The 16,910-nt window shown below is 40.9% G+C and overlaps 3 protein-coding genes across 4 annotated transcripts; 2 read left to right on the forward strand and 1 right to left on the reverse strand.

Moving 5' to 3' along the window:
• The first annotated feature begins 202 nt into the window (after positions 1-202).
• On the forward strand, positions 203-9,443 carry ube3b (ubiquitin protein ligase E3B). 2 transcript variants are annotated; one of them, XM_028577194.1, is made up of 28 exons: positions 203-445; positions 688-766; positions 937-1,104; positions 1,268-1,385; positions 1,594-1,653; positions 1,744-1,848; positions 1,943-2,039; positions 2,145-2,230; positions 2,354-2,436; positions 2,575-2,680; positions 2,781-2,901; positions 3,027-3,204; positions 3,648-3,814; positions 3,939-4,106; positions 4,218-4,389; positions 4,478-4,596; positions 4,699-4,813; positions 4,926-5,025; positions 5,108-5,227; positions 5,319-5,495; positions 5,616-5,726; positions 5,842-5,979; positions 6,064-6,129; positions 6,220-6,278; positions 6,415-6,597; positions 6,838-6,949; positions 7,042-7,134; positions 7,208-9,443. In XM_028577194.1, the coding sequence occupies exons 3-28, from the start codon at positions 944-946 to the stop codon at positions 7,397-7,399; spliced, it is 3,207 nt and encodes a 1,068-aa protein (XP_028432995.1). In that variant the 5' UTR covers positions 203-445; positions 688-766; positions 937-943; the 3' UTR covers positions 7,400-9,443. The 2 variants fall into 2 exon arrangements, with proteins under 2 accessions (XP_028432995.1, XP_028432994.1); XM_028577193.1 differs by having other exon boundaries at positions 203-766.
• Positions 9,444-9,664: 221 nt separating this feature from the next.
• aldh3b4 (aldehyde dehydrogenase 3 family, member B4) lies at positions 9,665-15,842 on the forward strand. Its single transcript, XM_028578432.1, has 10 exons — positions 9,665-9,994; positions 11,495-11,690; positions 11,800-11,910; positions 12,529-12,649; positions 12,753-12,838; positions 13,178-13,259; positions 13,378-13,767; positions 13,860-14,026; positions 14,127-14,226; positions 14,322-15,842. The coding sequence occupies exons 1-10, from the start codon at positions 9,939-9,941 to the stop codon at positions 14,519-14,521; spliced, it is 1,509 nt and encodes a 502-aa protein (XP_028434233.1). The 5' UTR covers positions 9,665-9,938; the 3' UTR covers positions 14,522-15,842.
• On the reverse strand, positions 14,813-16,827 carry mmab (metabolism of cobalamin associated B). The gene is made up of 9 exons (XM_028578433.1): positions 16,650-16,827; positions 16,204-16,262; positions 16,007-16,100; positions 15,844-15,901; positions 15,671-15,743; positions 15,477-15,574; positions 15,330-15,394; positions 15,168-15,227; positions 14,813-15,086 (listed from the first exon to the last, which is right to left on the reverse strand). The coding sequence occupies exons 1-9, from the start codon at positions 16,751-16,753 to the stop codon at positions 15,002-15,004; spliced, it is 696 nt and encodes a 231-aa protein (XP_028434234.1). The 5' UTR covers positions 16,754-16,827; the 3' UTR covers positions 14,813-15,001.
• Positions 16,828-16,910: the final 83 nt, after the last annotated feature.

The raw sequence follows: 16,910 nt of genomic DNA on the forward strand, positions 1-16,910 counted from the left end.
TGTTTAAAGGGACCGCTAACATTATTTTGTTAAACGTTACAAAGTGTTGTACAATATGAGGTAAATGAGAAGTAACAATAAAACACAATTCAGCCCCCTTTCTGTCCTACTACTTTTAATTAACATATTGCAAAACAGCTTTAATTACACTAGCCTTATCCTGCACATTTCCGTTTTTGAAGGAGTAGTAACAGCGATAACAGTCCCCCCCACCACCGACCTAACACACTGGACGAAAGCATTATCCACCAGCAGAAATACAAAGTTGTTGTTGTTACAACACGAACAAAGATAGGTTGCCATATAGCTAGACCTTCTATCGACAAATACTCTCCCGATTTATACATCTTTAGACAAACACTACCCGGACGCATTTAGTGCGGCACAGGGATTAATGGCTGCAGTCGATGTAGGGATCTGCTCTCATTGTTTACATTTCTAAACGGTATGTCCCCCGTGTTTTTTAGGCTGTCATTGATACGGGATCAAACCTAACCCCGCAATCATGATAAATATCGCTAAATGAATGTGAAGAGATTCTCTGTAAGACAGTATCAAGTGGAGCAGCGGCGAACTAGCCTTGTCTGCTAACTATCCCAGCTCCATCTTTCCTGTGTCGCCCGCTGCTCCAGAGATGGCAAGTTAGTCTTCATCTTTGTTTGGTTTTCCGCCCGCTCGGATCTCAAGGACAACCAAATGACTGAGGAGGTATAGCGCCAGGGGCGCCTATAAGCCAGGCAAAATCTTAATTTGAGGAATATTGCAGGTAAGTTAACTCAAAGCAACGCAATGTGATGATATGCAGTTGTTGGGATGCTGTCAGTCACAATGTTGTTAAAGCGCAGATATGTGCTCTGAAGCCACTGTCAAAATGTAATCAATACAAGCATGCGGATCATCAGGGTATAGTAAGTGCTTTTAATTTTTTTTTCCAAGTTGCACAATGTTTAGTGTACCTCAAAGCGCCAAGTCCGAGTTCCTGGACAAAGCCAGGCAGGCCAGGGAGGAAAGGAGAGGACATAAGGACAAGGAAAAATCAGCAATCCACATCCAAGCCCTGGTCAGGAGATTTCTCTGTCGCTGCAGACTCCAGAAGCAAATACGGTAGTCACCAATCATAAAATGTATTGCTGATGTATTAGTTGCCTGCAATTTAAAGACCTTTGACTTCAGTATGTTGCCATGAATATCAATTGTAAAATAACAAATATTTGATTTCATGTTCATGTAATCGTTGGCTCAATAATTTCTGTCTGTGTCTCACCAGGAAAGAGGTTGATGACTATTTTCAAGCTTCTGAAACTGGGACATCAAAAAGAAATGCACTTTCAATTTTCAAAATTGCTCGGAAATTACTATTCGTATATTGCCAAGAGGATAAGATGGTGAGTTGCAGCTATGCTATTTAGGTTACGTTAATAACAATCATTAGTACACAAGGTAATTACTTTCATATTAATGTTGTTTCTGTTAGCCTTTAATGCTTACCTTTGTGGAGACATTTGAGAGACTGTTGTAAACATAACAGTAGTAGTTTATACACGTCTCTTGTGCTGTGTGGCTCAAATGACTGTAATTTTGTGCAATACACAGAGGTTTGAGAAGCTCTGTCGTGCAATTCTTGCCAGCATGGAGGTTGAAAATGAACCGAAAGTGAGTGTGCATATGCATCCCATCCACATACCAAGCATTCTTTAAAATGTGATTCCTTTCTCAGTGACTGTTCTTGCATTTGGCCCTCAGGTCTGGTATGTTTCCTTGGCTCTCTCCAAAGACCTCACCATTCCCTGGCTCAAACAGATAAAAGATGTGTTGTGGACCTGCTGTCAACTACTGAAAAATTTAAAGGTTAGTCTCAATTTGACGCTGGAAAATGTGTTTTGAAATTCTTTTCATGACTTTAATTGTACGTCTCACGTTACGTCTGTTTTGTCATATGCAGCCTGACATACTTCAGGACAATAAATTGGTAACGCTGTACCTCACCATGCTGGTGACCTTCACAGACACTTCAACCTGGCGGATAGTCCGAGGGAAGGGTAAGTCTAAAGTCAAGCTGATGTCATTATTATAAACATAACTTTGTTATTGCAGGACATGCTTTCTGCAGAGAAAAACATAATAGCTTCCCTTCCTTATTTTAGGAGAAGCTCTCAGGCCCGCTTTGACAAGGATTTGTGAAAATATTATGGGCCATCTCAATCAAAAGGGATTCTATTCAATACTCCAGGTTCAGTATTACAGCTCATACTTTTTTAGTTGAAGTAGTGTAACACCTATTTTCTTCTTCAGTGCCAGCTGTCATTTTAATAAAAAAGCACATTGTATGACATCTTCACTTTTTCTTGTTTAGATCTTGCTGACCAATGGCTTGGCTCGTACTAAACCATCTCTCTCCAAAGGCACTCTAACAGCTATCTTCTCTTTGTCATTAAGGTGAGCCGAGAGCTGGTAATGTAATGGTTGTAACTGCTATTCGACATGTTATATCCAATTCAGTTATATCCAGTTAGCTTTGTGTTTTTGTGGTTTTATTTGCAGGCTGTCCTTTTAACTAAATCCATTTTTTTTCAGGCCAGTCATTGCTGCTCACTTTTCTGATAACCTGCTAAGATCATTCCTCCTTCACATCATGTCAGTTCCAGCCATTGTATCTCACCTCAATGTGCTTACTCCAGAGGTAAAATCCCTGTCCTGTGCTGTTGTTGCATAGTGGTACTGTATATTATAGTTTGAATGATAGTTCAGAGTAGGCTATAATATCTGCTCTGTCTTCACAGTGTATGGCGTCCATCCAGACGCATGACCTGCTGCGGAAGTTCATTTTGTTTCTCAGCCGGGAAGAACAGTGTTTGGACATCTGTGTGTGTCTTGAGGGGAGCCACACACTCTGCTTACTTGGTATAGTATTTTGGATAAATAATTGCTTTATCGATGCAATCTAGTTGAGAGAACGGAGAATCATTGTGTGTCCTGTGGATTGTTTATTTTACAGTTGCTGATGCCGTCTTTCTCATGTTTTATAGGCAATCTGATTCATTTAGGCTTCCTTAATGAGAAAGTCCTTGAAGAGGAGGCCAATCATTTTGTGAAGGACCTGACTGACATGCTGTCCTACTGCCAGAGATATGTATCCCAAAAGAAGTCCAACCTTACCCACTGGCACCCTGTCCTGGGCTGGTTCTCTCAGACTGTAGACTACGGGTCAGTGAAATGCCTTAATTTGCTTGAATGAATCCAATAACTTAATATTAACCAGAAAAGGGGGTTCCCAGGAGACCCAAAATATACAGAGGAAAGGTTTTAGGCCCTTTTTAAATGCAAAAGTTAACATTTTAATTTCTTTGGAAGCACAAAAATCAATTGTGATTAAAAGACAGAACACACAGATGTCTTGATATGCTGCCTGGTCCCTCCTGAGGAAGAGCTTTAGCTAGAAATTTGGTGTCTATGTAGACTGCATACCAAGCCATCATGTGTTGTATGCCTTTTTAAAGTATCATTATTTGTGTCCTTTCTGCAAATAACAGATTGACTTGTATTTAAGTAGATAAAATCTTCTTTTGTTTAAAAAAAAAAAAAGGATGCCAGATATGTATACTTGACTTTTTCTCCCTTCTGCTTCCTCTGTCTCCCGTTCTCTGTAGTCTGAATGAGTCGATGCCGCTGGTCACTAAACAGCTTCAGTACCTGTGGGGTGTTTCTGTCATTCGGACGCTCTTCAGCGACGTCCTCTCTAAAAAGCTGGAGAGTCAGGAGCCCACTCCCCCACCCCCGCAGCCTAGCACATCACAAAACAATCTACCAGTTAAAAGTGAGTGATAAACCCAAACCTATTCTATTTTAAGGTAAGCACAGTCTGTTGAGTTTGAAAAAAGGTTTCAAGAGGTCCTCAAAGGTTCTTTGCATCCCGATGTATTGTGTCTGTGTTTTGACAGACCTCTTCAAGCGAGCGTTTCAGAAGTCGGCTTCTGTACGGAACATCCTGAAACCAGTTGGAGGGAAGCGAGTCGACTCAGCTGAAGTTCAGAAGGTGTGCAGCATCTGTGTGCTCTACCAGACTGCTCTGTCTACATTAACGCAAATACGACTCCAGATACTCACCGGTCAGTACCAGAATCGTACTTTTTTTTTTTAATGTCATACAACCGTATACAGTATTTGGAAAACATCCTGTAAAGTTCATCATGGAGTCTGTCACTGTGCATTCTCTGCAGGTCTGACACATCTCGATGAACTTTTGCCCAAACTTTGGGCCTTCATCTGTGAGCTGGGTCCTCAGGGAGGCCTCAAACTCTTCATGGAGTGTCTGAACAATGACACTGAAGAGTCCAAGCAGCTCCTGGCTATGCTCATGCTCTTCTGTGACTGCTCACGGCACCTCATCACGTAATTTTACTTAGTTTTTTTAATTTATTTTTTATGTGTTGCCCAATGTAGCAGCAATATTTCATGACACACTGTTAATGTGTTATAGAATTCTGGATGACATTGAAGTCTATGAAGAACAAACATCTTTCAAGATCGAGGAACTCCTCACTATCTCTTCATTTCTGAACACATTTGTGTACAAGATGATATGGGATGGCATCTTAGGTGAGCCTGTGACCTCACTGAATCTTGACGGTTATGATGATGGCACCTGATTGAAGATTGAATTTTTCTTTTTTACTGAAAAAGTTGTTTGGTATTTAATAGAAAACGCTAAGGGAGAGAAACTGGAGTTGTTCCACAGTGTTCATGGCTGGTTGATGGTGCTTTATGAGCGGGACTGCAGGCGACGATTCACCCCTGATGATCACTGGCTACGCAAGTAAATACAAACACTGAATAGTTGTTAATATCCTAAACACATCGGCCTTCTGTCTCTGCTTTGTGGTCACATTTGAAAGCTCACCTTTACATCTTTGTGGGGTTGCGTTCAGGGACCTGAAGCCCAGCCTGTTGTTCCAAGAGCTGGAGAAAGGCAAGAGAAGAGCCCAGCTTTTACTACAGTACATCCCACATGTCATTCCACATAAAAACGTGAGTAAAAAGGATCCTTTGTTTTAAGGCGGAGTGTCATTTTAATTTTTCAGTTGTATATTTACTTTCCCTCTCACTTTAGAGGGTGCTGCTGTTCAGGAACATCGTTACAAAGGAAAAAGAAAGTTTAGGATTGGTAGAAACCAGCTCTGCTTCACCACATGTCACCCATATTACCATTCGTCGCTCACGGATGTTAGAGGTATGGAGTCCACAGATCAGATTTTGAAGGAGAGCAAAAATGTCTTTGTCAGTTGTTCCATAATAACACTTTGTGTTTCCGTGTCCTAAAGGATGGATATGACCAGCTCCGCAGATTACCGGCAAATTCCATAAAAGGCGTTATTCGTGTGAAGTTTGTGAACGACCTGGGAGTAGACGAGGCTGGTATCGATCAGGATGGTGTGTTCAAAGAGTTTCTGGAGGAGATCATTAAGAAAGTGTTCAATCCTGCTCTCAACCTGTTCAGGGTAAGTCAGGCAAATAGAAAGCTTTTTTTTTTTTTTTTTTTTTTTTTTAATAAATCATCACACTTCTGCTGCTGACATTGATTTTACTGTTTTGTATGATATGCTATTTATTTTCTGTAGACTACGAGTGGAAATGAAAGGTTGTATCCTTCACCCACATCTTACATCCATGAGAATCATTTGCAGCTGTTTGAGTTTGTGGGGAAGATGCTTGGGAAAGCCATATATGAGGTATGTCTTCTAAAAAAAAAAAAAAAAAAAAAATGCCCCCATTTGTTGATCTCACTCTGAACACTGCTTTGGATGATCTTCGGTAAATATGTAACTGTAACTTCACTATGCTCAGGGCATTGTTGTGGACGTCCCTTTTGCCTCCTTCTTCCTCAGTCAAGTCTTGGGTCACCACCACAACACTTTCTACAGCTCCATCGACGAGCTGCCCTCGCTGGACTCTGAGTTTTACAAGAACCTCACTTCCATTAAGGTCGGCTAGAATTACAGACAATTTTATTTTGAACTAATTTATCCCATTTTCATCTTACATCTTTCATTTGATTTGTTTCTTCAGCGCTATGATGGAGATGTAGGGGATCTAGGACTGACATTATCCTATGATGAGGATGTTATGGGGCAGGTAAGAACAGAAAATGTGGAAGATACGATACAGTGTAGTTAAATACCGGAAATTCACAATTTAACAGCTGCTTTGTATCTTCCCTTACAGCTTGTGTGTCATGAGTTGATACCTGGGGGGAAAACCATGCCAGTCATCAACGAAAACAAGTATGTACATTTTATATGCAATCGAAAAAATAACGCTACTGACCCATTTTAAATTTGAAATGTTGTCCTTTTTTTTTGACGTGTACTCAAAGAGATCACTGTCTAACTCTGACGTAAACTCTACCATTTCCTGCAGGATCAGCTACATTCACCTCATGGCTCACTTCCGGATGCACACACAGATTAAGGAGCAAACGGGTGCTTTCATTCGGGGCTTCCGCAGCATCATTAACCCAGAGTGGCTGCACATGTTTTCCACGCCCGAGGTTCAGCGCCTCGTCTCGGGAGACAATGCCGAGATTGATCTTGATGACCTCAAGTACGTGACATTTCAGACATCTTTGATGACTAAATTCTTGCTGTGCCACCGCAACAGTTGTACTCATTGTAATGGATGTTTCCTCAGTAAATGTGTCCCAAATCTAGCAGGATGTTCCTGTTAATTCAGAAGTCTCCTCAATCGAAACACTTTGTTAGAGCGGTGCAATAGACTTTCCTTCATCTGTGCTTCCTGTGCACGGAGATGCTCATCCTTGTTGTCTTCTCCTCTCTTTCTCAGGAAACACACGGTCTACTATGGAGGTTTTCACAGCAGCCATCGTGTCATCATCTGGCTGTGGGACATCCTGTCCAGTGACTTCACTTCTGAAGAGAGGGCTATGTTCCTTAAAGTAAAGTGTTTGCAACTGCCATAGCCAAAGCTGTTCATCTCTACCCCCAAGTGGTTTACCACGGTCTCATTTATTCTTGTGTGTTTTTACAGTTTGTTACCAGCTGCTCTAGGCCGCCTCTTCTAGGTTTCGCCTACCTCAAACCACCTTTCTCCATCCGTTGTGTGGAAGTTTCAGATGATCAGGTAAGAATAAAAAAGGAGGAAATTGATGCAGCATGTGTTACGTTTGTACTAACAGAGCATTTCCTGCGTCTAGGACACCGGAGACACCCTTGGCAGTGTTCTTAGGGGCTTTTTCACAATCCGCAAGAAGGAGCCTGGTGGTCGACTTCCCACTTCATCAACATGCTTCAACCTGCTAAAATTGCCCAATTACAGCAAGAAGAGCATCTTGCGTGACAAGCTGCGCTACGCTATCAGTATGAACACAGGCTTTGAGCTCTCCTAACTCAGTTGCATCCGGACAATCTTCACAGGAGTCAAAGTCACAAGTCAAAGGGCCATCACCTAAACAAAAGTGGATTCATAAAGGACCTACAAACTCTCCTTTTGTCTCTTTTTTTTTTTAACAATCAGCCCACTCCGTTGCATTAAAGGGGATGCTGTTTCTGCAGCACAATCCAATTTTTAGCATCTCCCTTTGCCAAAATTCAACATCTTGTAGGCCTATTTATCTTGATGAAATATCGATATACAGTGGCTAGATCTCTGTTTCTCAGGCTTAACAGAATCATGCTCGCACTCCCATTTTAAGCAAACTAGAAAGCAATACAGATGCAATGCAAGCCATTAGACACGTGGTCAACTCACTCGAGTAAAACCAAGCGATGCATTGTTAATATACTTACAAGCTCGGACTCCATTATCCAAGCAACTTTTAGCTGATATTGGATGAGTCTTAAAATGTTTTGCTGAACATAATGCAGCTTTCATAAATGGAAGACAAATCAATGTCTTGTGTTCAACCTCCATGGAGTAGTGGCTCACGGCAGTGATCCTGTGTTGATTACATTATGTCCCATTTCGAGGAGAATCATTTTGACCTGACTCCATTTCTCCCCACTACAAGACGCTGCAGTCCCCTGAGAGAGATGTCCGCCCTCTGGTTTTTATGTTCTCGTTTGAACATCTGCCTCAGTTCTGGTGAAGCAGCAGAATTTCTTGACAAAAAAAAATGGATCATGCTGTTTGATTTAGAAAGGATGTCCTTGCTGTAGCATTTTTGCTTTTGAGTAAAAAAGAAACTGGAAATGTTTGGGCATTATTTGTATCTGCCCAGCAAAGGAGATACCGCTGTTCATGAATCTGAACACATCATCTGAACACGTCTGTGCTTGACCACTCTAAAAAATAAAATAAAAAAAAATGAAGTAAAGGTAATCAATAATCTAAGTCTTCATACCAAATACTAGAAAAACTGAAGATTTCTCACTACACCTTTGTATAACGCTGAGTGCCTCATACAATGCCACCCCCCTTTGCTCTCACGTCTGACTGTATTCCAATTGTAACCAATAACCACGTTTATGGGAAACAAGCCATAGAAACGGGGGCTATGTACCTGGACTTTATCTCTCGCTCCTGCTAACAAAAAAGCGCAGAAACCCAACCACTCTATTACCACTGGAACAACAACAACCGAGGAGGGTTTTACTACGATGCCCTCTGATCTCTGTGGACTTTTTAAGCCATGCGGAAAATGAATTTTGAGGTTTAAAAACCTTTCAACATGATGTCATGGACTGGTTGGTCAACCAAATGTGACTGCTTGATTTAATGTTCCCTTGGATGGAAATGTTGCGCACCTTTCTGCCGTTTGTGGCTGTTGGGGTAAAAGGGACATGCGGGTGAATTTTACCCCATCAGCCTAAATACTACTTTACACAGGGTTCAATTAGATCATAAAGGAAAGGAAGTTAGTCATTTAGCAGAAAGAAGACTAACTTTTAAAGGATTAAAAAGAAAATATTTACCATGTTCTTTATTATGCAAAACAAGCTTTTTTTCTGTCATGAATGAGTATGGATACTTGTTAATAAGTAACACAAGCTTTAGAGCATACTGGTCATTATTGTTTCTAACTAGTAATATAATGGCGATTAACTTGTGGAAAAACAACAGAAAAGTGATTATAATGATATATAAGACTGGTTGTATTGAATTTACCTGCAGTATACTAATGAGATTACACTATTTTCAGATCTGACAAATCAGTCCTGAGGATCTTACTCCAGCTTTTCTCCTTTAATCTATTCCAGCAAGAAGTGGAAACACTGTGAATGGATTTTATGCTACACCTGAGTGTGTGTTAGTGTGCAAAAGAGATGAAAGATACCTCACAAGCTTGTCTGTCTCGTGATGAGGTCACTCATCGGTTTTAAAAATGATGTCAAGACTAGGCTAGACTTTAAGTGTAACCGTGGACTGCTAAAACTGACCTTTGACTATCTGCTCTTTTAGTAAAAAAAAATAAAAATGATCCTGGAAATGTTCCCACCCTGTGAAAGTTTCCATCTCTTTTTTGAAGTGTCTGAGACTGGCTGCACTACAGTTTGGAGTGTGTTGTTGAAAAAGGAGATTCCCATGTAAGACTTGTTTATGTGTAACCCCCTGTAAAATTATTATTTATTATTTACTTTAAATAATTTACAACACAATGAGCACTGGCTCAATTCTTTGCATTTAACCAATTAGTTTATTACCAACACCTGCTGAGTCTGAACAACACCAGTGTGGCTCAGCGCACAGGACTAAAGTGTATTGATTGACAGCAAACTCCGTTTAACATCATGGCTGTGGGATCGAGTGTCTCATATACCACATTTTCTGGTTTTCCTGAAAAACGTGCATGGCGGATTACGGTGTAAATGCGCAAGCCTAATTGATATTCCCCATTGTGCTCGGTCCCTGTGGCTTTTCATGAGAGGTGAACGGTGCTGGGAGAACTTTCAAAATTCTCCACCTGAAGCTGCAGAGTAGGCCTAGCCATGAGCAGTCCGCCGCCGAGCCCTTCTCCAGCCAAATGGTTCAAAGCGCTGCGAAGGTAACGTTAAATATTCGGTTTGCACTAATGTACGCCTAGACCTACACTTTTTGTTTTTGGGCGACGTGACTTTTTAACGTGTTCTGTGCAAGCTCTGTCAGTTAATGAGATGCCTCATGCCTTGGAGGGGCTGGGTTAGACCCATATTGCCTGTTGCGCCGGTGGAAAAAGTGGCTGATGATACCTGTGTGGTGGTAACCTATGTCGCTTGTGTTCCACTTGCACATGGCGTTTTCTAACTGCTTGATTAGCGAAGTGTTAGGTCGCTATCAGTGACAAACCGTAAAATCATTTAAGATATCTTTGCCTATGTAGGCTACCGATGTAGACTACCCAAAGTGACCAGCAGTAAGAAGCCTAGGCCTACTGATGTAAATAAACAGTTAAAGTTGATTAAAAATGTTACTAAAGTAAAAATAAATAGGCTATTGTCAACAACATGTAGGCCTACTTAAAGTATCGAAAGTTAAAGGAGGCTACTCATTATGCTGAATGGCGCCTTTCAAAGTGCTATATTTAAAAAAAAAAATAGAATATAGGCCTACTGGTGTAACTGCAAACAAAATACATGTAAGAGCATTTTAATGTTGTATAGTTCATCAATGTGGACTATGGAGCCAGTGTTACTGGGTAGGCTGGTAGTGTACTGCTGCACCATATCATGTTGTGTTTTTTTTATTTTTTTTATTAAAAGTAACTAGTGTCAAATATATTATGTAGCCTAGTGGAGTTAAAAGTACATTTCCCTCTGACATTGTACTTGAGTAAATGTAGGCTACTTGGATTAGTATTTTTTTCCAACAAGACCCCTAAAGATATTTGTGTATAGCTTGGGTTTTGTTTGTAGGTATCATTTTGGTATGAATTTTGCTCATCCAGAAATGCAATAAAAGCACTATTAAAAGACAAAAATTCTGGAACTCACCAATTTCTAAACCCTGGCTACGGCCCTGGTGGTTAATATCCTATATAGACCGTGCTTATGCCACAAACCATTCAAAGTAGCCTATTTATGGTGAATAATAAATAATATGCCATAAGCCTGGTTAATGTTCCTCGATGTAGAGTTTTGTATGGTGTCATGTGCCGTTAGGAAACGATATAGCCTATGGGCCGGTGGTGCACGAGTGGCGTACCACTCAAGGGATCGGCTTATGCCGTTGTAGCACTAGTGGCATTCCATCAGCCACTTTTCAATATGGGCGTCACTCCCTGATTGGCTGGACTCGTCAGGATTTTCACTACCCTCCCTTTCAGTGGGGCTTTTACTTAGGCTAACTGGTGCATTGGCTTAACTGCACACTAACTCTATTCAGAAAAAAGTTCAGCAGTGGATAATTCTTGACATGAGTGGAAAAATAAGGGCATGCTATGCTTGTCAGAGGAATGGCCGGTTAACATGTAGAAGGTAGGCCTATGGTTATGAACTAGGACAGAGGATGTGTTTTTATTGTACTCTTGTGTTTAAAAACTAGTGATTTTTTTTGGCTGTGGTTTCAGGACCAGGCTTGGGGAGCCCTGTTTGAAGACGTATCCTCTGGAGTGTGTGGATCTGCTGAAGAGGTCAAGAATCGCTTTTCAAGCTGGACGCACCCTCAAGGAGGGCTTCAGACTGGCTCAGCTGGAGGCTGTGGTGCAGATGCTGGAGGAACACGAGTGTGGCTTTGTGGATGCTCTTGGAAGGGACCTTCATAAGGTAAGTGGTGAAGCAGTTCCCTACAGTGGTTGTGCTTGTTTAAAAACATGAGACTATGACAATGAAAATTGACATAATGGTTCAATTAGGCTTTTTATTTTTTAACCAGCCAAAGTTTGAGACCGTTGTGTCAGAACTGATTCTTGTCAAAAATGAGGCACTTCATGCCAACAACAACCTTAAGAAGTGGATGCAGCCGCAGTATGTGGAAAGAAACCTGGTGAGACCATTGCTGCCTTTTCTTTTTCTTCTAATAACCTCTTCATAATATTATTGGGATTATTCATGATTTACACATTCCATCTCGCTATTACAAAGAAGTGGAAGTATTGTGCTCGGCCTGCCAAAGCAGATTAAAACCTAATGATGCAGTAGGTAGTTTGCAAGAAAACACCAGAATTTAAAGTAATATCTAATAGTTTTAGCCTTGAATGAGCTGCAGCCCTTAGCCATTGGCTATGGTAAACTGAGTGTTTACCAAAGGGACGTACACATGCATCTGCATAACAGCCAATACAAACACACTCTGAAATGACCTGTGATTGGCCAAAGTCTCCAGAGACCGCTAGCTTTTCTAAAGCCTGATAACAGAGCCAAGGAGGTGCTGCAGAAGTCTAGTTTTCTCTCAGGCCACTTGAATTACAATATGCTAAAAGGTTATTATTATAAATCTGTTTCCCAATGCTGCCAAAAATAAACTACCTACTGCAGCTTTAAATTGCCTTGTCCTTATTGTATTTTGAATGACCTTGTTCTTTCTGTTAAGTCAACCTGATAAACTTTCACTCATGAGAGTTCTGTTTTACTTGTAACCTAATTTTGAGCTTGTCTGATGTAGTCCACTACGTTGGACGAGTGTCTGATGGTTAGTGAGCCGCTGGGGGTGGTGTTTATCATGGGGAACTGGTGCAGTCCTGTCCAAACGTGTCTGGTGCCACTGGTAGGGGCCATCGCAGCAGGTGCAGAGACTCGAGACATATCCTCTCAATAATCAGTTTAATTACAGTATTATTTGTCATCACACAGGCTTAGTGACGATACTTGTACTATTATTTTGTGTAGGAAACTGTGCAATCATCAGCCCCTCAGAGTACACCGCTCACACTGCAGAGCTTCTTCATCGTCTCATCCCCTTCTACTTGGACAATGTGAGTAATTACATAGCAGGGAAGACGGCAGACTTTTATGTGTCTGAAGGTCTCACAAAGGCTAACTTATTTTCACTTTGAATAGGACTTCTTTTGATCTGTGCTTTTAAAGAGGTCATTTGTTCAGACTCAAATGAGCGGTTTTAATGTGACATGAGACTTTAAAGAGATCAGATGTGGTTAAAACTGGGACTATGGAAACATCCACCTTTTGCTATCCAAGACTATCTCAAAAGTTGATTTCCAACTTCTCTATTCTGCATTTGTTCTCTGTTTAATTGGCAGTAATGCTACAATAAAAATGTAAAGTCTGATCTAAAATTCCTGTTTTCCCTCAAGGAATGCTTCCATGTGATTCTTGCAGGCGTGAATGACTTGCCTGAAGTTGTGGAACTTAGGTTCGACCATGTCTTCTTTACAGGTAAAGCTAAACTATAACATTAGTTTAACTTTATAAGATTTTATAGCTATAAAATAATTTTGTGATTTATTTATTGAAATAATCTTGAAGTCAATTAAGTGTCTGTCAATCCCTATAGGCAACAGGAAAGAGGGAAGCAGAATTGCTCGGGCTGCAGCTTGCACACTCACACCTGTCACCCTGATTTTGGGTGGCAAGAACCCATGTTATGTGGACCAACACTGTGACATTGCCATCACCGCACAGCGTATCGCCTGGGCACGTTTTCACAATGCTGGACAGAGCTTGGTGGCTCCTGACTACATCCTGTGCCACACTGATATACAAGCACGACTGGTGCAGGCCCTCAAGTGCTACCTGATAGAGTTCTACGGTTCTGATCCCAGAGAGTCCCGCAGTTACGGCCGCATGGTCAATCTAGAGATCTTCAACCGTACGAGAGACATGCTGTGGAGATCAGGCAAAGTGGCTGTGGGTGGGCAAGTGATAGAAGCAGAGAAATATATTGGTAAGCATTGTGTGTGTGTGTGTGTGGGATTCTCTAAAACAAAGCAATCTGCATTAAATTTAATACTATTGTGACCTTTTTTCTGTCTGAAGCCCCAACAATTTTGACAGAGGTTGTGGAATCAGATCCCATCATGCAACAGGATGTTTTTGGCCCAGTTGTTCCTGTTCTGACTGTAAACAACATGGATGAAGCAATTGTCTTCATTAATAAGCAAGAGAAACCCCTCTGTGTTTATGCATTTTCCAAAAACAACGAGGTACATGACAGCATCAGGTTAAGACACTCTGTATTCACTGTACGAGCCAGGTGCAGCTGAAGTGTATTCTGATCATGTATTGGCCTTTCTGACAATGCAGGTCATCTCAAGACTAATGAGTGAGACCTCTAGTGGAAGCTTTTGCTCTAATGACAGCGTCCTGCAGAGTCTGATGGTGGCTCTGCCCTTCGGTGGAGTTGGTAAGTCAGTGGCAGCAGTGTCCAAATTATGCCAAACATAGTGGTGGAATAACATTGCCTTTTATAAATAAACTGTCCCAACAATTTTTTGACAGGTGCCAGCGGAATGGGTTCCTACCATGGCCGCTACAGCTTTGATACCTTCTCTCACAGGAAATCATGTCTGCTAAGAGGCACACGGTTTGAGTGTGTAACCTATCTGCGTTATCCGCCCTATGAAGACCGCAATCTGTCTTTAATGTCATGGGCCTGTACCTTGTCCCAGAGGAGCCAAGGCTGGTGCCAGATCCTGTGACTCTGTGGGAGGGTAATAACTGAGTGCCCCCTAACCCCTGAACAGTCCTGACATGCAAATGTATTGTATTATAAATAGCTGAGAACAAAACCTAATGGGGTATAGCCACATCTAACAGAGGAGGAGCTATAAACACAGTGGTTGTTCAATCTTTGGGTGATGACAATTGTAAAACCAACAAGAAAAACTCTAGTATTTACTCTGCTGCAGTACCATAACTGTACACAAACTCAACTAAAGGTGTTTGATGAAACATTACTTGTGCAAAATTAAATAACCAGGAGGTACATGTATTGGCTGAATGGTTTTATTTAGCCACAGTGAAGTTTATTACTGCCTATAGTCTCACATTATACTTTAATGTTAAAGTTGTATCTATTAAAACAATTTTAGACAGTCATATCTGTGAAATATCTGCAACACCAACCATCCCCAAAAAACAAATTAGGTCTTTGTCTTATTCCCCATGTGAGAATCTGTTCATTCAGGTCTATTGTAGATTTTCTCCTCGTTGCCTTCTTTCGTGGCTGCATATCTTGCTGCGGTAAACAGATAGTCACTCAACCTGAGTGAAAATATTGGGACATTCATCAGATGTTAAATAGAGGATCCATGTTATCATATTACTTTAAAGAACTTAACTGACCTGTTTAAAAACTTAGCAACATCTGGATCTGCCTCGCCTGCTCGCACAATTGGAGCAACACTAAAGTAAGAACAAAGCTCTGTCAGAACGTATTGTGCTGGAAAAGCAAGCCGAAGGAGGTAATTTTACGCCATTCAAGGCAAGGAGCATACTGCAACTGACCTGCGCTCTGCTCTCCGACACACTGTCCGAGCCAAGTGCAAAGCTGAGCTGCTCTTTCCACCAGACTGTGATACACAAAAGCATTAAGTATCCGTACAAAAGGACTTTAATAAGAAATTTGTCTCACAGAGGCACAAATTGGCTTACGGGTAAAATGAAGTTGGTCAGTGGAGGGAGTTCTCCTGTAAATGTATCGATCCAGGTTTCCAGGTCTGCAATTGGCTGAGCAGTAAATTTAGTTCTCCCTTACAAAAACATAACAGAAAAATAAATAAACCCAAGAGATATTCAAGCAAATGAGACAATATTTTACTGCGTTAGACCACCCAGCAAGTGCATACTTATGTGACTTTCTCTTGCAGATGATTGAGGGGTGGCAATATTGGAGCCCACATCTTGTAAAATACACTGTATCTGCAATGAAAAAAGCAAAATACTGTCAGAAATTGTATATCTGGCTGATGTAGAATGTCTGCAATAAAGGAAGTTATTAAATGCTAAATGAAAATCAAACCTTGTCCAACTGATATGTGAATGTGTGACCTTTGTCAAGACAAAATTCTCTGGCCAAGCTGTAATGCACAATTCAACAGTCATTTCAAGTGAGGCAGATTATATCCTAGATATAGAACTAAGTTTTGAAGTGAATTGTGACAGGTGAATAGTAGACATTTCACCCTATAGCTGATGACAACTCATCTGTATTTCCCAAGGCTTCAAAAATATGATCTTCCTTTGGCCTCCTCTCTCCTGTAAATGTGCTGGAGTAACCTTTTAGGGGGTACAGCAAGAATTGATTCAACTTTTTAAGCACTACTTACGGTAACAGTGCTATAACATGTATTGTTTTCCTAGTTAAGTTAAAAAAAACAACCTTTGTCTCCAGTTTTGGTGTATATTTTGGGTACCCTGTTGTCTCCTTCAGTGGCATACCTGTAGGGAAAAGGGAAGATAAAAGAGAAGGACTTTGATAAAATCCTGTATAATAATGTATTTTTTCGTTTCGATGGCTCTTTAGAACGTTAGAAAGTTAGAACCAAAACTACAGCTAAGACTTCAGCTACTGTGCTAAAGTATCATTGTGTAGCAGCTACAAAGCTAGCACTTACTATGCATGTATATAATGTACATGTGTAACATTTTTCCTTTTAATATGTTTATGTATGCATGCATCAACCACCAAGGCAAATTCCTTGTAAGTGATACTTAGTTGGTAATATTTCCTATTCACATACACAAGACAGTTAACGTGACATGAACATGAGCTGAGATGTTTAACGATGAAATGTAGCTAGATGAGATGAGAAGATGTATTACTACCTTCTGTCTGACCAAAATATGTTTCTTGTCCAATTCCCGTTTATGAGCTTGCCTGTCCTTACAACATAACGTAGGTGGGCAGGTTTAATAACAAACGATGCCATGTTAAAGCTAAAGGCTAGCTAGCTACTTAAGGACAAACGCCTTTTGCCCCTCTGTGGTGTCCGTAGTTAATGGGCGTTTCGTTTTCATCGCATGATTGGTCAACTCACCGTGTGGTTTAAGAGCTCGGGACTCTGATTGGACAAAATAATATATGTT

Source organism: Perca flavescens, chromosome 5 (assembly GCF_004354835.1).
Source record: "Perca flavescens isolate YP-PL-M2 chromosome 5, PFLA_1.0, whole genome shotgun sequence".
Taxonomy (NCBI): Eukaryota; Metazoa; Chordata; class Actinopteri; order Perciformes; family Percidae; genus Perca; species Perca flavescens.